This window comes from Maylandia zebra, linkage group LG7 (assembly GCF_041146795.1).
Source record: "Maylandia zebra isolate NMK-2024a linkage group LG7, Mzebra_GT3a, whole genome shotgun sequence".
Lineage (NCBI taxonomy): Eukaryota > Metazoa > Chordata > Actinopteri > Cichliformes > Cichlidae > Maylandia > Maylandia zebra.
Window position 1 is genome coordinate 13520686 of NC_135173.1, and position 14398 is coordinate 13535083.

The window sequence follows — 14398 nt, forward strand, 5'->3', positions numbered from 1 at the left end:
GTTTTATTGTAAAATTATTATAGTTTGTTGGATCAATTATTTAGAAGATTTCAGAGGGTAAATGACTGAACTGAACAAATATAGTAGCTGTTTTGGGTGAGCTGGAGTGAACCAAAGAAACACATTACAATGCTTTTGAACAGATGGCAGTCAAACTGAGGCCCAAGGAAAAGAAACAAGAGAGAGAAGTTTTGAAAATGCTGCAAAATTAATAGATTTATTTAATTTTTAGCTATTTGAAAAATGTAATACATTTTACATATGGAAAGATAAAATAAAATCTATTAAATAAGCTTTCTCTTTTCTTTTGCACTGCAATCAAGCTTCATTCAACTACAGGTCACCTCTGACGAACAAAACAAAAAGTCTACGTATGTACCACAAACAAAGTTACAAAACTTTCAAAACATGCTTTTATTTATATTTATATTTTTTACATTTTAGATATGATGACACTTGAGACGTCTACATTAAAACAATGCTAGAACAAAGCACTACCGGTACACCAAAAATCATACTATACAGACAAAATGAAACAATTTTGAACCTTGGTTTTAAACAACAACAACAAAAAGGGCTGAAGTCTTGTGCCATTTCTTTAACATTACAGTAGCACCAGTATACATACTGACAGTGACTGTCAGGGTATACATACACTTGTGATGACTTTCATGTGTATATTCACTGGGGTGCAATGACTCTTTTTTAACATAGTTTGTTGTATGAATAATGCTGAGGTTTTACTAAGTGCAAAATTTCTCCACTTTGTCCTTTGGTATGTGCATGATCAAGGCAGAATGCTACGTACCAGATCAGCTTAAATGCAGTTGTAGAAAACAATCTTGTAACCAATGGTACTTGGTCAATGGTCATTTCACCAGATGACTTGTCAAAAAAAAAATCAAGGATTGCAAAAGGCAAAGATAAAAACTGGCTTGCGAAAACAACCGTGTTTCTCAGTTTAGGCTTCATGAGAGGGAATGGTTAAGCGTTACTTCCCCTTTGAGTTCTGCTGAAGGCAGAACGATGCAATAAGAATAGCATCTGGCTGTTTGTTCTCCACCATTGGCAAGGTACGAGAAGAAGGGGTTTACGGTAAGCAAGGTGCAAATACATAAAGCCAAAACCACAGTGTATGTGTGTGTGAGGGGCAAGGGGAGGGGTCAGACCGTGCTTTCACAAATTATTCAGTTCCATTAGAGTCTGGTCCAGCATCTGGTGCATTTCGAGGTTCTCTTCTTTAGCTTGTGATACTTTCTCTGTTAGAACAATCAAAATGAAAACATTTTAATGTCACACAAGCACACACAAGTGAGTCAGCTGGTTAGCTTGTATTAATAATCAAGCTGGCTACATTGTTCAGGTCAGTTGGTAAATCTGAGTGCTTTTTAACCCGACCTGCACAGCACTGACAGCAAACAGAAACACACAGAATAGCAAGCAGTCATGCAGATTACAAATACACTGCAACTGACACAGAACACACAGCAACAGTATACAGGTAGATTATTATAGTGTTGGTTATAACAGTTTATTAATGCCAAACTAAAGGTTAGAAAATTATATGTAAAGATAATCCCTGATTTTTACGGTTTCAAATACACTTCCACCAGCAGCGACACAGACACATCGAGCAGCACAGGCATCGTACTCGGGCAATGCAAACGGAAGAGCTTTGGAGCTTACGCTGGATCCGATTGTCATACGCACACCGAAAGCAAAACCGCAGTGAACGGAACAAACGCATGAACAAGTTAGTCCTCATTCAAGGCCACGCGAAGTTCATTAGAGAGAAGGCGGTTTTTCTCAAGTTGATGGTAGAGGCGATCTTTGCAGTCAGAAAGCAAGTTGAAAAAACAGAGAGAATAGGAAATCAGAGGAAAACAGGAAAAGAGAAGGTGGAATACCCTTTGACATCTACCTTCTCTAGAAAGGAGCACCGAGAGATTGGTTTAATCTTTGTAAAAGGTCTAAATAGCCATAATAATAGATGATATTACAAAATAAAGTATTTTGATGGTTCCTGCTTTTTCTTTTTGTCTGGAAGAGGCGAGCCAGGGCTGTGCATAGAATAAGAAACAGAAGATAGAGCATTGTGACAAAAAAAGAGCCAAAGATCTAAATCCTAAAATGGAACCATTTAAGTTGAAAAATGAAGAAACAGAAAAATAAATCATGAATTCAATCACTACTCTGTCTTGATTATTCACTCAGTTTCCTGTAAGTATCTTTAATGTGGCTGCTAAACCTCAGCCAGTCTTTAGGCCAAATTTGGTTTCATGCTGACTCCTGCTAATCTTGATCTCTCACAATTTATGGCAATGACTTTAATACAAAGAGTCTGAATGTGTCATGGTGTATTTATTTAAATATATGACAAGATACCATATATCATACAAAGCCTGTTTGTCATAATCACTGATGTCAGTCAGTTTCATCCAATATTTCATCGTCAGATGAGGTTCCACAACTCTTACATACTGTTCTGCACGCCAACCATTACTCTACGTTGCCACAGTCTTGCTGATAACAGCCCAACACCAATTACCACCAGCTCAAACATCCTTCCTGCCAATTACTCCCATCACAATACTACATGTTCAAAAGTGCTTGCATGCATCAGTCAACTAGACTCAGATTTCAGTCAAGTATCTACAGATGCTGGAGGTTTCTGTGCTTTCAGTATTGCTGTGATATTCCTATTATATCAGCTTCACAGAAAAGAAAAACTTTGGACGAAGAAGAAAATGAGCATCGACTGAAATCCATAAAACTACACCAAGGAAGAGTGAGGACCTAGTGGTTTGTTGAGATGCAAGAAAAGAAAAAAAAAAGAGAAAATGATTCAATAGCATAACTTAAAATCAAGGCTTCCTGGTTTTATTAGAGCCAGTGAAAAATAAATATGAATGAAAAATAAAAAGGACAGAGAAAAGAGATACAGCTTTACATAGAAGGAAGGACGTTTATTTTTTTTACACAACGCAGAAAGATTCTAGGATTCTGTACAAGTGATGGGATGCAAGTAATGTTGACATGAAGACATGAGGGGGAAAGGGAAGCAAAGACAGAGAGGGAAGGGGGGGGGGGGAAATGGAGAAAAGGCTGGAGAGAGCAGACAGATGCTGCTCAGCCGGCAGGAGGCGTCTTTGATGAGGTGTAAACAATTTATCTGTGTGGAAGAGAAGAAGTAGAGTGAACCTGGGGGGAGCAGGAGGGGGACCTACGGAAATGTAAAATGCCAACCAAAATACACCAGACACACGGGAGTCACGGAAGGGCACCACAAAAACCACAATGCACAGTATAAATGCATCCTGTGCATTGGAAAACACTTGCAAACACACACACACACACTGAAGGGTTGGGGCAAGTCCTTCCTGTGATTACATCAACACCTTCCTGCTACATCACGAGGTGCAGCGCTCAACTGACAGACAGTTGTGGCACTCATCTTTACACACTGGGAATTTTACTTAGGAAAAACTGTGGGCTCAGCCACACTGGTGCTACGCTATGGCCTCTTCTCCTCACCTGGTATATTGACATAGCAAAGGAGGCTATCACAAACACATGTGTGGGCCTTTCTTCTCAACGGAAGTAGACCATATTAGTAGAAATGGGGACACTACATGTAACCATGAGGATCAGCATGTAAACCAGTTTCAGTGAAAAAAAAAATCATTATTGCAGTTTTTGTCAATGAACAGCTTGCATGCATTGCTTAAGAAGAGAAAATGTCCAACGATATTACAATGGGCATTTGAACATAAACTCATAAAAGAATCTAAATATTATCATGCTGCGTTCTGCTCATGCATGAACTGACTTCATTCGTTTTTTTCTGTACTCTCAAATGTCAAAGATACTGACACAAAAGGCATACAGTATCATCATAAGGACACAATTAAAGACAGGATTATCTATTACAGGAGCAGCTCAAGTACAGAGGGAACAAATTTCTGTTTTAAGACTTGAAACTTTATATATAAGACTATATATAAAAAAGGAATTTTAGTATAGATGAGATGTTTAGTTCTAGTGAGCATGTAAAATAATAAATGAGGGAGACAAAAGAGGTGAGACATTTGATGTGTAGGTAACACAGGTGCAGGCCAGAGGCGAGAGAGGGGGCATGATGGTGGAAACAAGCAGGTACGGCAAGTAGAAAAATTACATGGAAGTCATGTCGTTGAGGGCGTGGTCCAGCTCCTCGCTGATGGCCTTGTACTTCAGTTTCTGGGCATACAACTCATCTATTGGTGGGCCAGGAGTGAAAGGTTCATGTTGGGGGTGGGGCGGGAGGTAGGGCGGTGATTGAAAGCAAAAGGTGGAGGAGGAACATGACACAAGGAGGTGGAAGGTGAAGCATCCAGACCATTTGCAGGACAGGGAAGGAAAAAAAAACATGGAGAGAGGACAGAAAAACGAGGGGGGAAAAAAGGAAACAAAGTTACACCAGAAAGACAGAGTGGATGTGCAGCAGATCTAAGGTTAGATTCTTCAGCACCATTGAGAAATGGGCTGTATTTCACTGCAATGTGGTGCTTATAAGACTAAATCAACACCTAAGCCTGATATCGCTGCTTAACTTTAAAACCACCCATTCCTAACTGGAACTGAAAAAAGCAACCAACTAAATGTAATAGTGAAAGAATAAGAAGTACCAAAATAGAAATAAGATGCTGTCTGAAAAAAAAAGAGAAGATGAAACAGGATAGAGTTCAAAAAGAAATGTGAAAAAGGGACCTAGGAGATTTTTTGAAACACTTACCCAAAACACTTCCAATGATACAATAAACATTGGAAAAATAATCATAGTAGCATTCTGAGTTTGGAGGCAGAAAAGCAAGCAAACAAAAAACCCCAAAAAGCATACCTTCCAGGTCATCAATGGTCTTCTCAAGCTTGGCTACTGATCTCTCAGCGAACTCAGCACGAGTCTCAGCCTGCATTACAGAGACAGATTCAGAAGTCAGTCCAACACTTGATGTGGAAACTTGTGTAAATTATCCTGGTGTGAGTCTAAAACACCAGATGGGGCATTGTGAAACTGTACCTCCTTCAGCTTGTCAGTGAGGACCTTGATCTCCTCCTCATACTTGTCCTCCTTCTGTGAGTACTGTGGGTCAAAAGCAACAACAGCTATAAGGAATCGCAAACATGTGCGTTGAGATAAATACTTTCACTGCATTTATAGAAATGAGTTTTAAAAAAAAAACAGAAGTGAAGAGGCTCTTCTGCGCCCCATCCATCAAGTCTGCAGGGGAGCTGCAAGGGTTTGACAGCATGCAGTCGCCCGGAAGGATGGCACGTACCTTCTCAGCCTGTGCCTCCAGTGACTTCAGGTTGTTGGTCACAGTTTTCAACTCTTCCTCAAGCTCAGAGCATTTGCTGGTGTTTTAGGGGATAAAGTTGCCAAGGACGAGTAGGAAAAAGGAGGGAGACGACGATGGACAGATCCGAAGGTAGACACAAATAAAAAGGTGGAGGGAAAAAGAAGAAAGGAGGGGGAGAGGAAACAAAATAATAAATAAAAACTACAGGGTTTTAACAAGGAGGGAACGCCAAGTACCTCAAAAGTGCCTTAACAGAGCAGGAATGTGAGAAAACACAGTAGCAGTGTGTTTTTTATCTGTTTGGATTGAAATATCATACTTTTCTGTGGTGTTATTCTTGCACAGCCCCTGCCATGTTAGGCATGAAACAGTCTAATTGCACTTGGAATTAAAGAGCACAATGAAGGAGAGGAGCAAGCACAGCAAGCAAAGCAGTGAGAAGAGCCACTCAGAGATACAAGTGTGTTATGCTTTCTGTTTGCAGTACCTGTATGACTGTGGAGTCTAGTGATTTCATGCTTTGCTCCAAAACCCTTAGCTCATCCTCCACTCTTCGAGCACGCCTGTTAGTGGGTGTGGCGCGCATGTGCAAGCCAAAACCATTCAAACCACGAGGGGCATGCAAATAATCAGCACATACAGTAAGAACACAGGGCACACTGTTCAAATGGAAACAACTACTAGACTTTTAAGTGTTAGCGCTCGAAGCTTCCTGAGTATTTCAATTCCAGCATACGTGCAAGTTTAAGCAAAGATTTTGTGTGTGAAAAAAAAGGCAAAAGGACTTACCCTTCTGACAGCTCAGCGCGCTCCTCTGTACGCTCCAGATCACCCTCAATGATGACCAGTTTACGGGCAACCTTTTGGTGTAGCACAACAACGTTTTTAGAAAAAAGAACCATGAAATGACTGTGAGAAAGTTAGCACTGGGTTACATCCAGCCCAGAGTGTTTCACCCGCTTACGATTATTCTTGCAACTCCGATTCTGGTGAATTATAAACAAGGTTTAAAGGATACAGGACATATTATAAACTTTCCAGTGAAAATTCAAGTGTTATAACTGGGTAAAAACAAGTTTAACAGAATGAAGAGCTCAGGGTTGTTATAACTGAATTAACGTCTGTTGCAGAGCTATCAATTTCAAAGCTAAATGCTTAAAAAAAACTCGCCTCCTCATATTTGCGGTCAGCCTCCTCAGCGATGTGTTTGGCCTCTTTCAGCTGGATCTCCTGCAGCTCCATCTTCTCCTCGTCCTTCATGGCCCTGTTCTCAATGACCTTCATGCCTCTGTGTGCGGGAACAGTCAAAGAATGTTAAGAATTAAGTGGTGAGACCTGACAGACTTCCTGCAGTTTTCCCTGAGGACCCATATGTGGTTAAATAGTAGTGCTGGCAAGTAAATCTTTAATGTGCTCCTAAGGTGAATACTTAAATGTTTTCCGATATTAAAAAAGAGCAGAGGCACTTCTACAAAGGAGTGGAAACATGTTCACATGGCCTGTTTACCTCCCTGTCTGAGCCTGAGCTGCCTCACAAAACTCACCTCTCACTCTCATCAGCAGCCTTCTCAGCCTCCTCCAGCTTGGTCAGAGCAGTAGCCAGACGCTCCTGAGCACGATCCAACTCCTCCTCAACCAGCTGGATACGTCTGTTAAGGGAAGCGACCTCTCCCTCAGCCTAAGGAAAGAAGAAACATCATGTCGGGAGATTGTTTTTGCAGGTATGCTCAACAAATCAGTCACATATAGCACAACAAGAAAGTCGGTCCAAAGAAAGCAACCGGTGAATGTATTTGTTTATTAGAGTAGGTGTCGCCACCATTGTTTTTATGCCCACTGAGAGAGTGTAATCGTGGTTGTTCTGAAGTGTTATCTGTGAGCCACCTGTTGGGAAAAGCCCTCCCACCAGGCCTACTCCTCATTGACTATGTATAATGATAATTTCCCCAAACTAACATAAGGCTGAATGCCGCGCCTCATTACTGAGCTCCCCTGAGAGGACATTAACAAGGCTCAAGTCAAAAGGGCCTGGCACAATTAATGAATTCTGAAAATGACTGCTTGCATTGTACAGCTACAAAGTAGGCTCCCTGGGGTTTGAAACATTTAAGTGTAATTTATCTGGTCATCAGTGTAAGCTATGGAATCTGTGTTAAATGAGGTGGTATCTTTGCAGAAAAGCTGATATACACGAGCACACATTGAAAAAAAAGGTGGGTCTTTTTATGATTATTCAAACGTGTAGCTACTTCTGCTTTCTGACACTGCTCAGCAGGGATCAAGACCTGCACTGGTGTCACTGAAAAGCGGATATTCGGCAGAAGCCTGCACACGAGGCAAAAGTCTTTTCAGAAGCTTTCCCCTGCAGCCTTAGGTTAAAGTGTGCAGCGCTGGGCCAGAATGCACTGGATGTTTTTAAAGCACGATGAGGAAGTTTCTAATGACCTATAAACCCATTAGTGGTCACTACTATTTCTAATACATTACAGTTTGTCAACATTAATTACAAGCTGTTACACTAAGCCTGAGATTAACTCTGACTGCTGCGAGCCTGTGCACTAAGATTTATTTCCCGTATAGATAACTACCGCTATGTTCTGTTGCTCGTTGCTGTGAAACTATATTGTCCTTATAAGGGCAAGTCAAAGAGCATAAGCTGACAGAGCACACTGGCACCTTCAAATGTTGCCACAGTGGTAGTTTCCTGGTTGCTGAAAATACTTTATTCAAATGTGTGGCCTGCTCCTGGTTGGGCTGGAGCAATGAATTAAAGGATCGCAATATATGTGTGTGTATGTATGTATATATATATATATATATATATATATATATATATATATATATATATATATATATATAAACAGTCAGGTTTACCGGTAAAGGAAATGCAAGTGAACTCGTTTAAGGAGATGAGACAATACAATGACACAAAGTGCCACAGTTGCTGCTGAGCCAACAGGGCATCAGCGGCCTAACGTTGCCAATTAGAGGCGCTTATCCAGGAGCAGCGGGCTATCAAAGCTTCATCTGAGACTTGCGGTGGCACACGGAGAGCCAAGTAAAAGCTCAGCTTCCAGCACTGGGGTGGGTCAAGAGCAATCCCGCTATCTCACTGTGTATCAATTCAAACTATGGCCCTACATGAACTCTACACAAGTGCACAGGAAATGATACAGAGAGAGAGAGACAAAAAGGAGGCAATTGTGCGCTCGCAGGTAGGCTCTAAGCGCGGTAAACATGCTTACTTGTTCCCTGGCTTTCCTGTGCGCAAGCAACTCCTTCTGTAATCTCTCGGCTCTGTCTTCAGCACCGTCTGCCTGCTCTTGTAAGGATTTGATCTTTCGTTTCACTGCATCCAGCGATGTCACTCCTGCCATTGTTTATGTACCGTTGTATATACTTAGATATATAATATAAAAAACAGGACTACACTTTTGCGCTGCAGCACAGTTTCCGAGAATTTCACCAGGAACGAGGTGACGTCCTTGGTTGTGCAGAGGGCTGCGTGAAGAGAGGCGAAAGAGTGCGCAAGCCTTCTGGAGACGCACTGTGCAGTGAATGTATTTACCAGGAAGTACGGTGATTTCAAAAGAAGCATGAAAAAATAACCGGTATCCTGCGGGGTTGTACAAAACTTTAGACCGCGATAACATGCTGCACTGCCACTATAAAATAATAAAATGTAATAAAATGTAAAAGATACAAAATACCAATGCTGTTTAATGACGTGAACACACCCAGACCCACACACAACGGAGCGTACTCGTAGCGTACACTGTGCTACAGCCCCCTCTGCGGGTCAGCCGCGAGCAGTACATACGTGGCAGTGAAATGTTTTGGAGAGTGCAGGACATTCAATAAGTCTTCACTGGCTACAGTAATTACAGGCTGCCGTTGAAACTTTGCAAATATCACGGAACAACCAATCCTAAAATATGTAAGGGAAAAACAAGTCCATAAAACACAAGTAGTAGTTAAAGTTACTCGAACAACCCACAAACTATCTGGTAAATATCTTTTTCTTTTGGGGTGGGGTGGGGGGTGGGGGGGCACCACAATACGCTTTCTATAGGGAATGAAATGTCCAATCAAATACGAGCTGAGAAGACTCAATTACTCAATTGACTTTTGACCCACTTTGGCCTAACCACCCACCTACCCCCTACTTTGAGATCCAATTAAAAGATTATTACAGCTTGTTTCCCCTCTGCAACCGGATTCGTCTGATTGAGTTTTATAAGCAAACGTCTCTATCTGCCGAACTTGATGTTGGCCGTCACCTCTTGTCATTCGAGGGACCCCTGTCGTAAAAACCTAACTTTATGAGGCCATTAAGATGACAAAATCTAAATTCTTTACATAATTTATTTTATTTATTTATTTATTTATTTTTGTCACGCATTTATTACCAAGGGGATAAAACAGTGGGGCAACAAAACAAAGTTTTCTTCTTCTTTTTTAAAGAACTTTTTATTCAATCGAGAAAAAAAAATGCTGCAGCTTTCTTTTCCTTTCTTTTTTCCTTTTTAATTTGTGTGCTGCCCAAGACTTTTTGATAGGGAACCGTTTTTTCCTTTGGTCAGCAAAGAGCGCAGCACGCAGATGTGAGCTCTATCTTGACCATATATAGCAGTGGGCTATATTTATCTAGGCGCTTGAGCTTTTTGGGAAGGCTGTGAGTTCAGTCTGCATGACTTATCGCTCTGAAAAGACCTAAAAGGCGGAGATCACGGTCCACAAACACGAGAGATTGTTACAAATTTGTACAGAAATACCGACGAGGCTCCAGGGGAGGATGAACTGAGTTTAAAAATAGATGTTTTGAAAGTGCTATATTTGAACAATTAAACCGACTTTCTTTGGACTGTGATTGTGCGTGTGACAATTCAAGAAACGACAGTTCCAACTACGGGTCTAAATGGTTGATTAAAAACAAACAAACAAACAAATAAATAAAAGTTTGTAGTGTATCAGCTTTGGGGAAAAACCCATCCACAGATTGGAGCAGTGGTGGTGAACTGTCGCTTCCCTTAGAGGTGGCAGAATGAAGATGTGGGGTAGCGTGTAGGAATGGTGCCATTGTAAATCCCTTCCTTACTTACATCGGTGGCTTTCTTCTCAGCCAGCTCAAGTTTCTCCTGGGCATCTTTAAGAGCCTCGGAGTACTTGTCCAACTCATCCTCAGTTCCCTTCAGTTTCTTCTGCAGAGCTACCAAATCGTCCTCAAGCTGAGTTTCAGTGCAGGACAGTTTCAGGGGTGATCAGCGGAGGGTCGGAGTTGCGTGAGCGCGCACAGGCGCAAAAGCGCATACACACAGAGAAGAGAGAGAGACAGGGGACAGCACACGGAAAAGAAAGAGACAGGAGAAAAGTTAGGGAAGCCCATGCACTTCAGGATCAGATACCTTGGTGGCGACCTCCTCAGCAGTCAGCAGCTTTTCTTCAGCTGTTTGGAACTCCTCGAGCACTTTATCTCTTTCGTCCTCAGTTATACGCAATTTCTTTTCCATCTCTCTTATATCGTCCTCTAACTTCACATGCATATGAACAAATTATACAGTTAAACAGAATATAACAGAAACATGCAGTTTTCAACGATCAAGTGACATTTCTCTTAAATTGACTTAATCAAAAATGATTTCTGGGTTATATGGTTTATGGATTACATCAACAGTTGCTAAAACAGTGGAGAGGATGATTTCTTTTTTATCATTCTTCAAAAATGACATTAAAAATGCAAAAAAATGTTTAAAGGATGGATTATTCTTAATTTTAATCCTTAACTGGGATTATCCATGAAAATAATTAATCCGTTTTAAGGAGGCGGTCCATTTAAACTGGTATTCCTGCATTTTTACTGCATCTTTCGGGTTTTCCCACAAAAGGAAGAAGGACAAAAAAAAAAAAACAGCCGACCTGTTTGCTTCTGTCCTCTGCTGCTTTCTTGTCTGACTCGGCCTGCTCAGCTCTGTCCAAGGCATTCTCCTTGTCGAGCTTGAGCATCTGCATCTTCTTCTTAATGGCATCCATGGCTGCTTAGTGTTGTTCGGCGGCACCGACAAAACGTCCAACGGAAAACCAAGGATAGAGTGGGAGAGGGGCTGGGGCGTCTGTGCCTAACTGAACGCTAAGCTGGAGTGCAGGCTCTGCCTGACTTTGCACTGTCAAATATGTACTTTCAAGGTGGTGGTGGTGGGGGAGTGACTGGATTCCTTTGGACATCCAATACTTTTTGGGAGGAGGCGTGTGTGGGTGCTCCGGCGTTTTTTTAAGGATCTGCTTGGCTATTCGTTGCTCCTATACATCTGAGACGCCTTTATATGGGGTGTGACGAGTATGGGTATGCTCCCACGGAAAGGGTTCCTGCCATTTAATGTCAGAGAAGATGCAGAAAAAGACTGTTTACGTTTGCGTTAACGCCCCGGTCACCCATTTAAAAGCAACATGCAGCCTCTGTCTCTGAATTGAGTGGCCTGCACTTTCCCAAAGTTTCTGAAAGTTGGCATATGTTTAATTTGCAAGAAATTACGTTTTCTGGCCTTATTTCACAGTGGCAGTGCCTTCCTGTTTTCCTGCATCTCTTCTTACTTTGGAAAAGCTGGGAGAGGGACCAGAGCCAGCTGCAGAACAAGCTTTTGTCACCGTGTAGTCTATGGTAGCTCTTTATCTCTGCCTGAGTGTGTTTGGGTGGCTGAGTGTAAGTTCGCTTGGAATATGCTGTAGTGGCTCTCTGTGATATGAGATGCTTTTGGTTAGCCACGCAAGCCCTAGAGGCATTGTTCACAGTCCAGGGGGCTCAACAGAGGGAAGTGTTTACCTGATAATGTATCAGATATCCCTCATGTAAACCGTTGATGTGTCATTTGTCTGGCATCACAGCATCCTGGCAGCTTTGTACTTCAATAAGAGCGGCTAAGTCACTGATTGGCTTGTGATTTGTGAAATGTTTACTGTTTTAAAAACTAATGAAGAAGACAATTTCACATCATATTGCATATTTATTACTAGCCTTACTAAATTTAAGCAATTATTATTCAATGCGATTATAACAATATGCCTAACAGAAATTATATCAAGTAATGATCCCTCTGCAGTAACTTAGTGAAAAGTCAAAGCACACTACGGTGACTGAGGACACTCCAAGTGTCTTTTAGTCTTCTCAAGGATATTTTTAGGATCGACTTTTCTTCCATGCACCTGCCTTAGTCTGTAATGGATCCAAGACACTGTGCCAAGAGTGGAAGGTCTAAAGGCATTAGATATGTCTCTTAAAATAATCGCTGTCTTGCTCAGGCTTTGGCCTGTTTTATAGAATATTGTTGCTATGCTCAGCAGACTGAATAAAAGAAATAATTACATAATAAGGAGCAAATTATGATTTTTACAGTGCCAGAGAAAGATGAGACTTCTTATCCTATTGATTTATTTGTCTCTTTCCAATTTAGCCATTAGTGGTTGTTTTTTTGTTTGTTTGTTTTACATTTGACTGTCATGAGCCCTAAAAGAAAATGCATTTTGCTAATCTGGGGACAGCCTTTGTTTTCTAATTATTAATGGCAATGAAAGGCACTGTTTACAGAGTTTGTGTCTAACTGCTTTTCTCTCACACTAAAATCAAAGCTCTGGAAAGCTTTTCTCTATAAATAAGGAAGTCTGCAAGGTTGCTGAAGAGGTCTTTCTTGAGTCTTGCATGACTGACTTAGTAAATTAAGCCACTTCATTTATTTAACGCTTTGAGTGTTCAGTCCTTTTTTTGTTTGTTTGTTGCCATATCGTTCACAGTATTGTGGATGTTTCTGGTTACAATACCTATGCACAGTTTGCCATTTATGTTTTCAGTAATGTATAATTTATAGTGCACTGCTGGTTGTTCTTGATTTGGAATTCCATATTCATTATCTTAAACAGTATTTCCAGTTAAAAGGCATGCCAGAGTTCCTGTAGCACCCCTGGAATGAAAATAAGCTCCTTTTATCATGTTTTACTGTAAATCGTTGGCACATTAAGAATGTCCCAGGGCCTAATATGTTTATTTTGAATGAAATCCAGATATTAGTGAAAACCTGCCGAGCTCCAAGTTGCATTCCACTGGAAAATTAAAGGTACTCTCACAGCTGAAGGTAACACTTAAGTTTTCTTTCATTTTTACAAATGAGAAAGCAATAACAAACTCTTTCAGTATTTGAGGCTTAAGGCATTTAAGAAAGCCACCACATGGAAAAAGTGTTTTTTTTTCAAGGTTGCAGAATGAAAAAAAGAAAAGAAAAAGAAAAGATCTAGACATGTAATTTTGAGCTCTTTGAAAGAAAAGAAAAAACTCGGTCTCTGAAGCCCATTAAAGCTGCCAACCTTAAATAAGTCTAAGCCTACGTCCTACAATATGCAGCATTGAAGCTGGGATTTAAAGATAAATGCTTTCTTGGGACTTACTTGTTGGAACATTATAAATAACTTCACTCTTATTATGCAGTCTTCTCCCACAAAGCTTTGCCGCATCAGTAAAGAATTTCTTGTGTTGAAAACAGTAAATACTCATTTAAAGGCCATGAATATTCTTAACAATTATCCTTAGAGGTGGAAACAACTGAGGGGAATACAGTCAAGGAAGAATTCCGTCCTACTGTGAGTTGAAAACACAGACTTGCAATCAGACAACTGTTGCCTATTTTCTGGACAGGTCTGGGATACTCTGTCATGTTGGAATTCTGATTGTCTCCCCGTATCATGATTTGGTCTGCAGGAGGGGACAGCTGAGTGAGACAGGTGGGGCTATCGTCATATTCAAATTCAAATCAGTGAAAGCTTTTGCAGCTCACATGTTTATAAATAAGGGTTTAAAAAAGGATGCCATACATAATCGAATTAGAGCATGTTAAACACATAAATATAGACGCAAAAAGGTCAAAAGCTGGTAGAAAGAAAGTCTTTCAATTACGGACCGTTTGTGATCCTCCCGAATTTAAATGACACAAAGCAGCCATTTGGAGCTGCTTTATAATATTGTAACACTGTAATAGTTAATCTGTTAGTCCTACAATGACAGCCCACTCTGTATGTGG

At 40.8% G+C, this 14398-nt stretch overlaps 1 protein-coding gene across 8 annotated transcripts; it reads right to left on the reverse strand.

The window, feature by feature from the left end:
- Nucleotides 1-399: 399 nt before the first annotated feature.
- Nucleotides 400-11521, reverse strand: tpm1 (tropomyosin 1 (alpha)). 8 transcript variants are annotated; one of them, XM_076885791.1, is made up of 10 exons: nucleotides 11256-11518; nucleotides 10745-10870; nucleotides 10442-10567; nucleotides 6884-7017; nucleotides 6510-6627; nucleotides 6129-6199; nucleotides 5319-5394; nucleotides 5060-5122; nucleotides 4880-4949; nucleotides 400-1259 (listed from the first exon to the last, which is right to left on the reverse strand). In XM_076885791.1, the coding sequence occupies exons 1-10, from the start codon at nucleotides 11367-11369 to the stop codon at nucleotides 1177-1179; spliced, it is 981 nt and encodes a 326-aa protein (XP_076741906.1). In that variant the 5' UTR covers nucleotides 11370-11518; the 3' UTR covers nucleotides 400-1176. The 8 variants fall into 8 exon arrangements, with proteins under 8 accessions (XP_076741906.1, XP_076741903.1, XP_004553210.1 ...); XM_076885787.1 differs by lacking the exons at nucleotides 400-1259; nucleotides 10442-10567 and adding exons at nucleotides 2940-3172; nucleotides 4178-4256 and having other exon boundaries at nucleotides 11256-11517; XM_076885792.1 differs by lacking the exon at nucleotides 400-1259 and adding an exon at nucleotides 2940-4256 and having other exon boundaries at nucleotides 11256-11516.
- Nucleotides 11522-14398: the final 2877 nt, after the last annotated feature.

What these genes read in the sequence shown, in the direction of transcription:
- tpm1 (XM_076885791.1), bottom strand. Translation starts at nt 11,369, where the DNA reads ATGGATGCCATTAAGAAGAAGATGCAGATGCTCAAGCTCGACAAGGAG. An exon ending in CGCGCTGAGCTGTCAGAAGG is followed by an intron (nt 5,395 to 6,128) that starts GTAAGTCCTTTT and finishes CTAAAACACCAG; the next exon opens with CAAATGCTCTGAGCTTGAGG. An exon ending in TCACTGACAAGCTGAAGGAG is followed by an intron (nt 4,950 to 5,059) that starts GTACAGTTTCAC and finishes TCTGTAATGCAG; the next exon opens with GCTGAGACTCGTGCTGAGTT.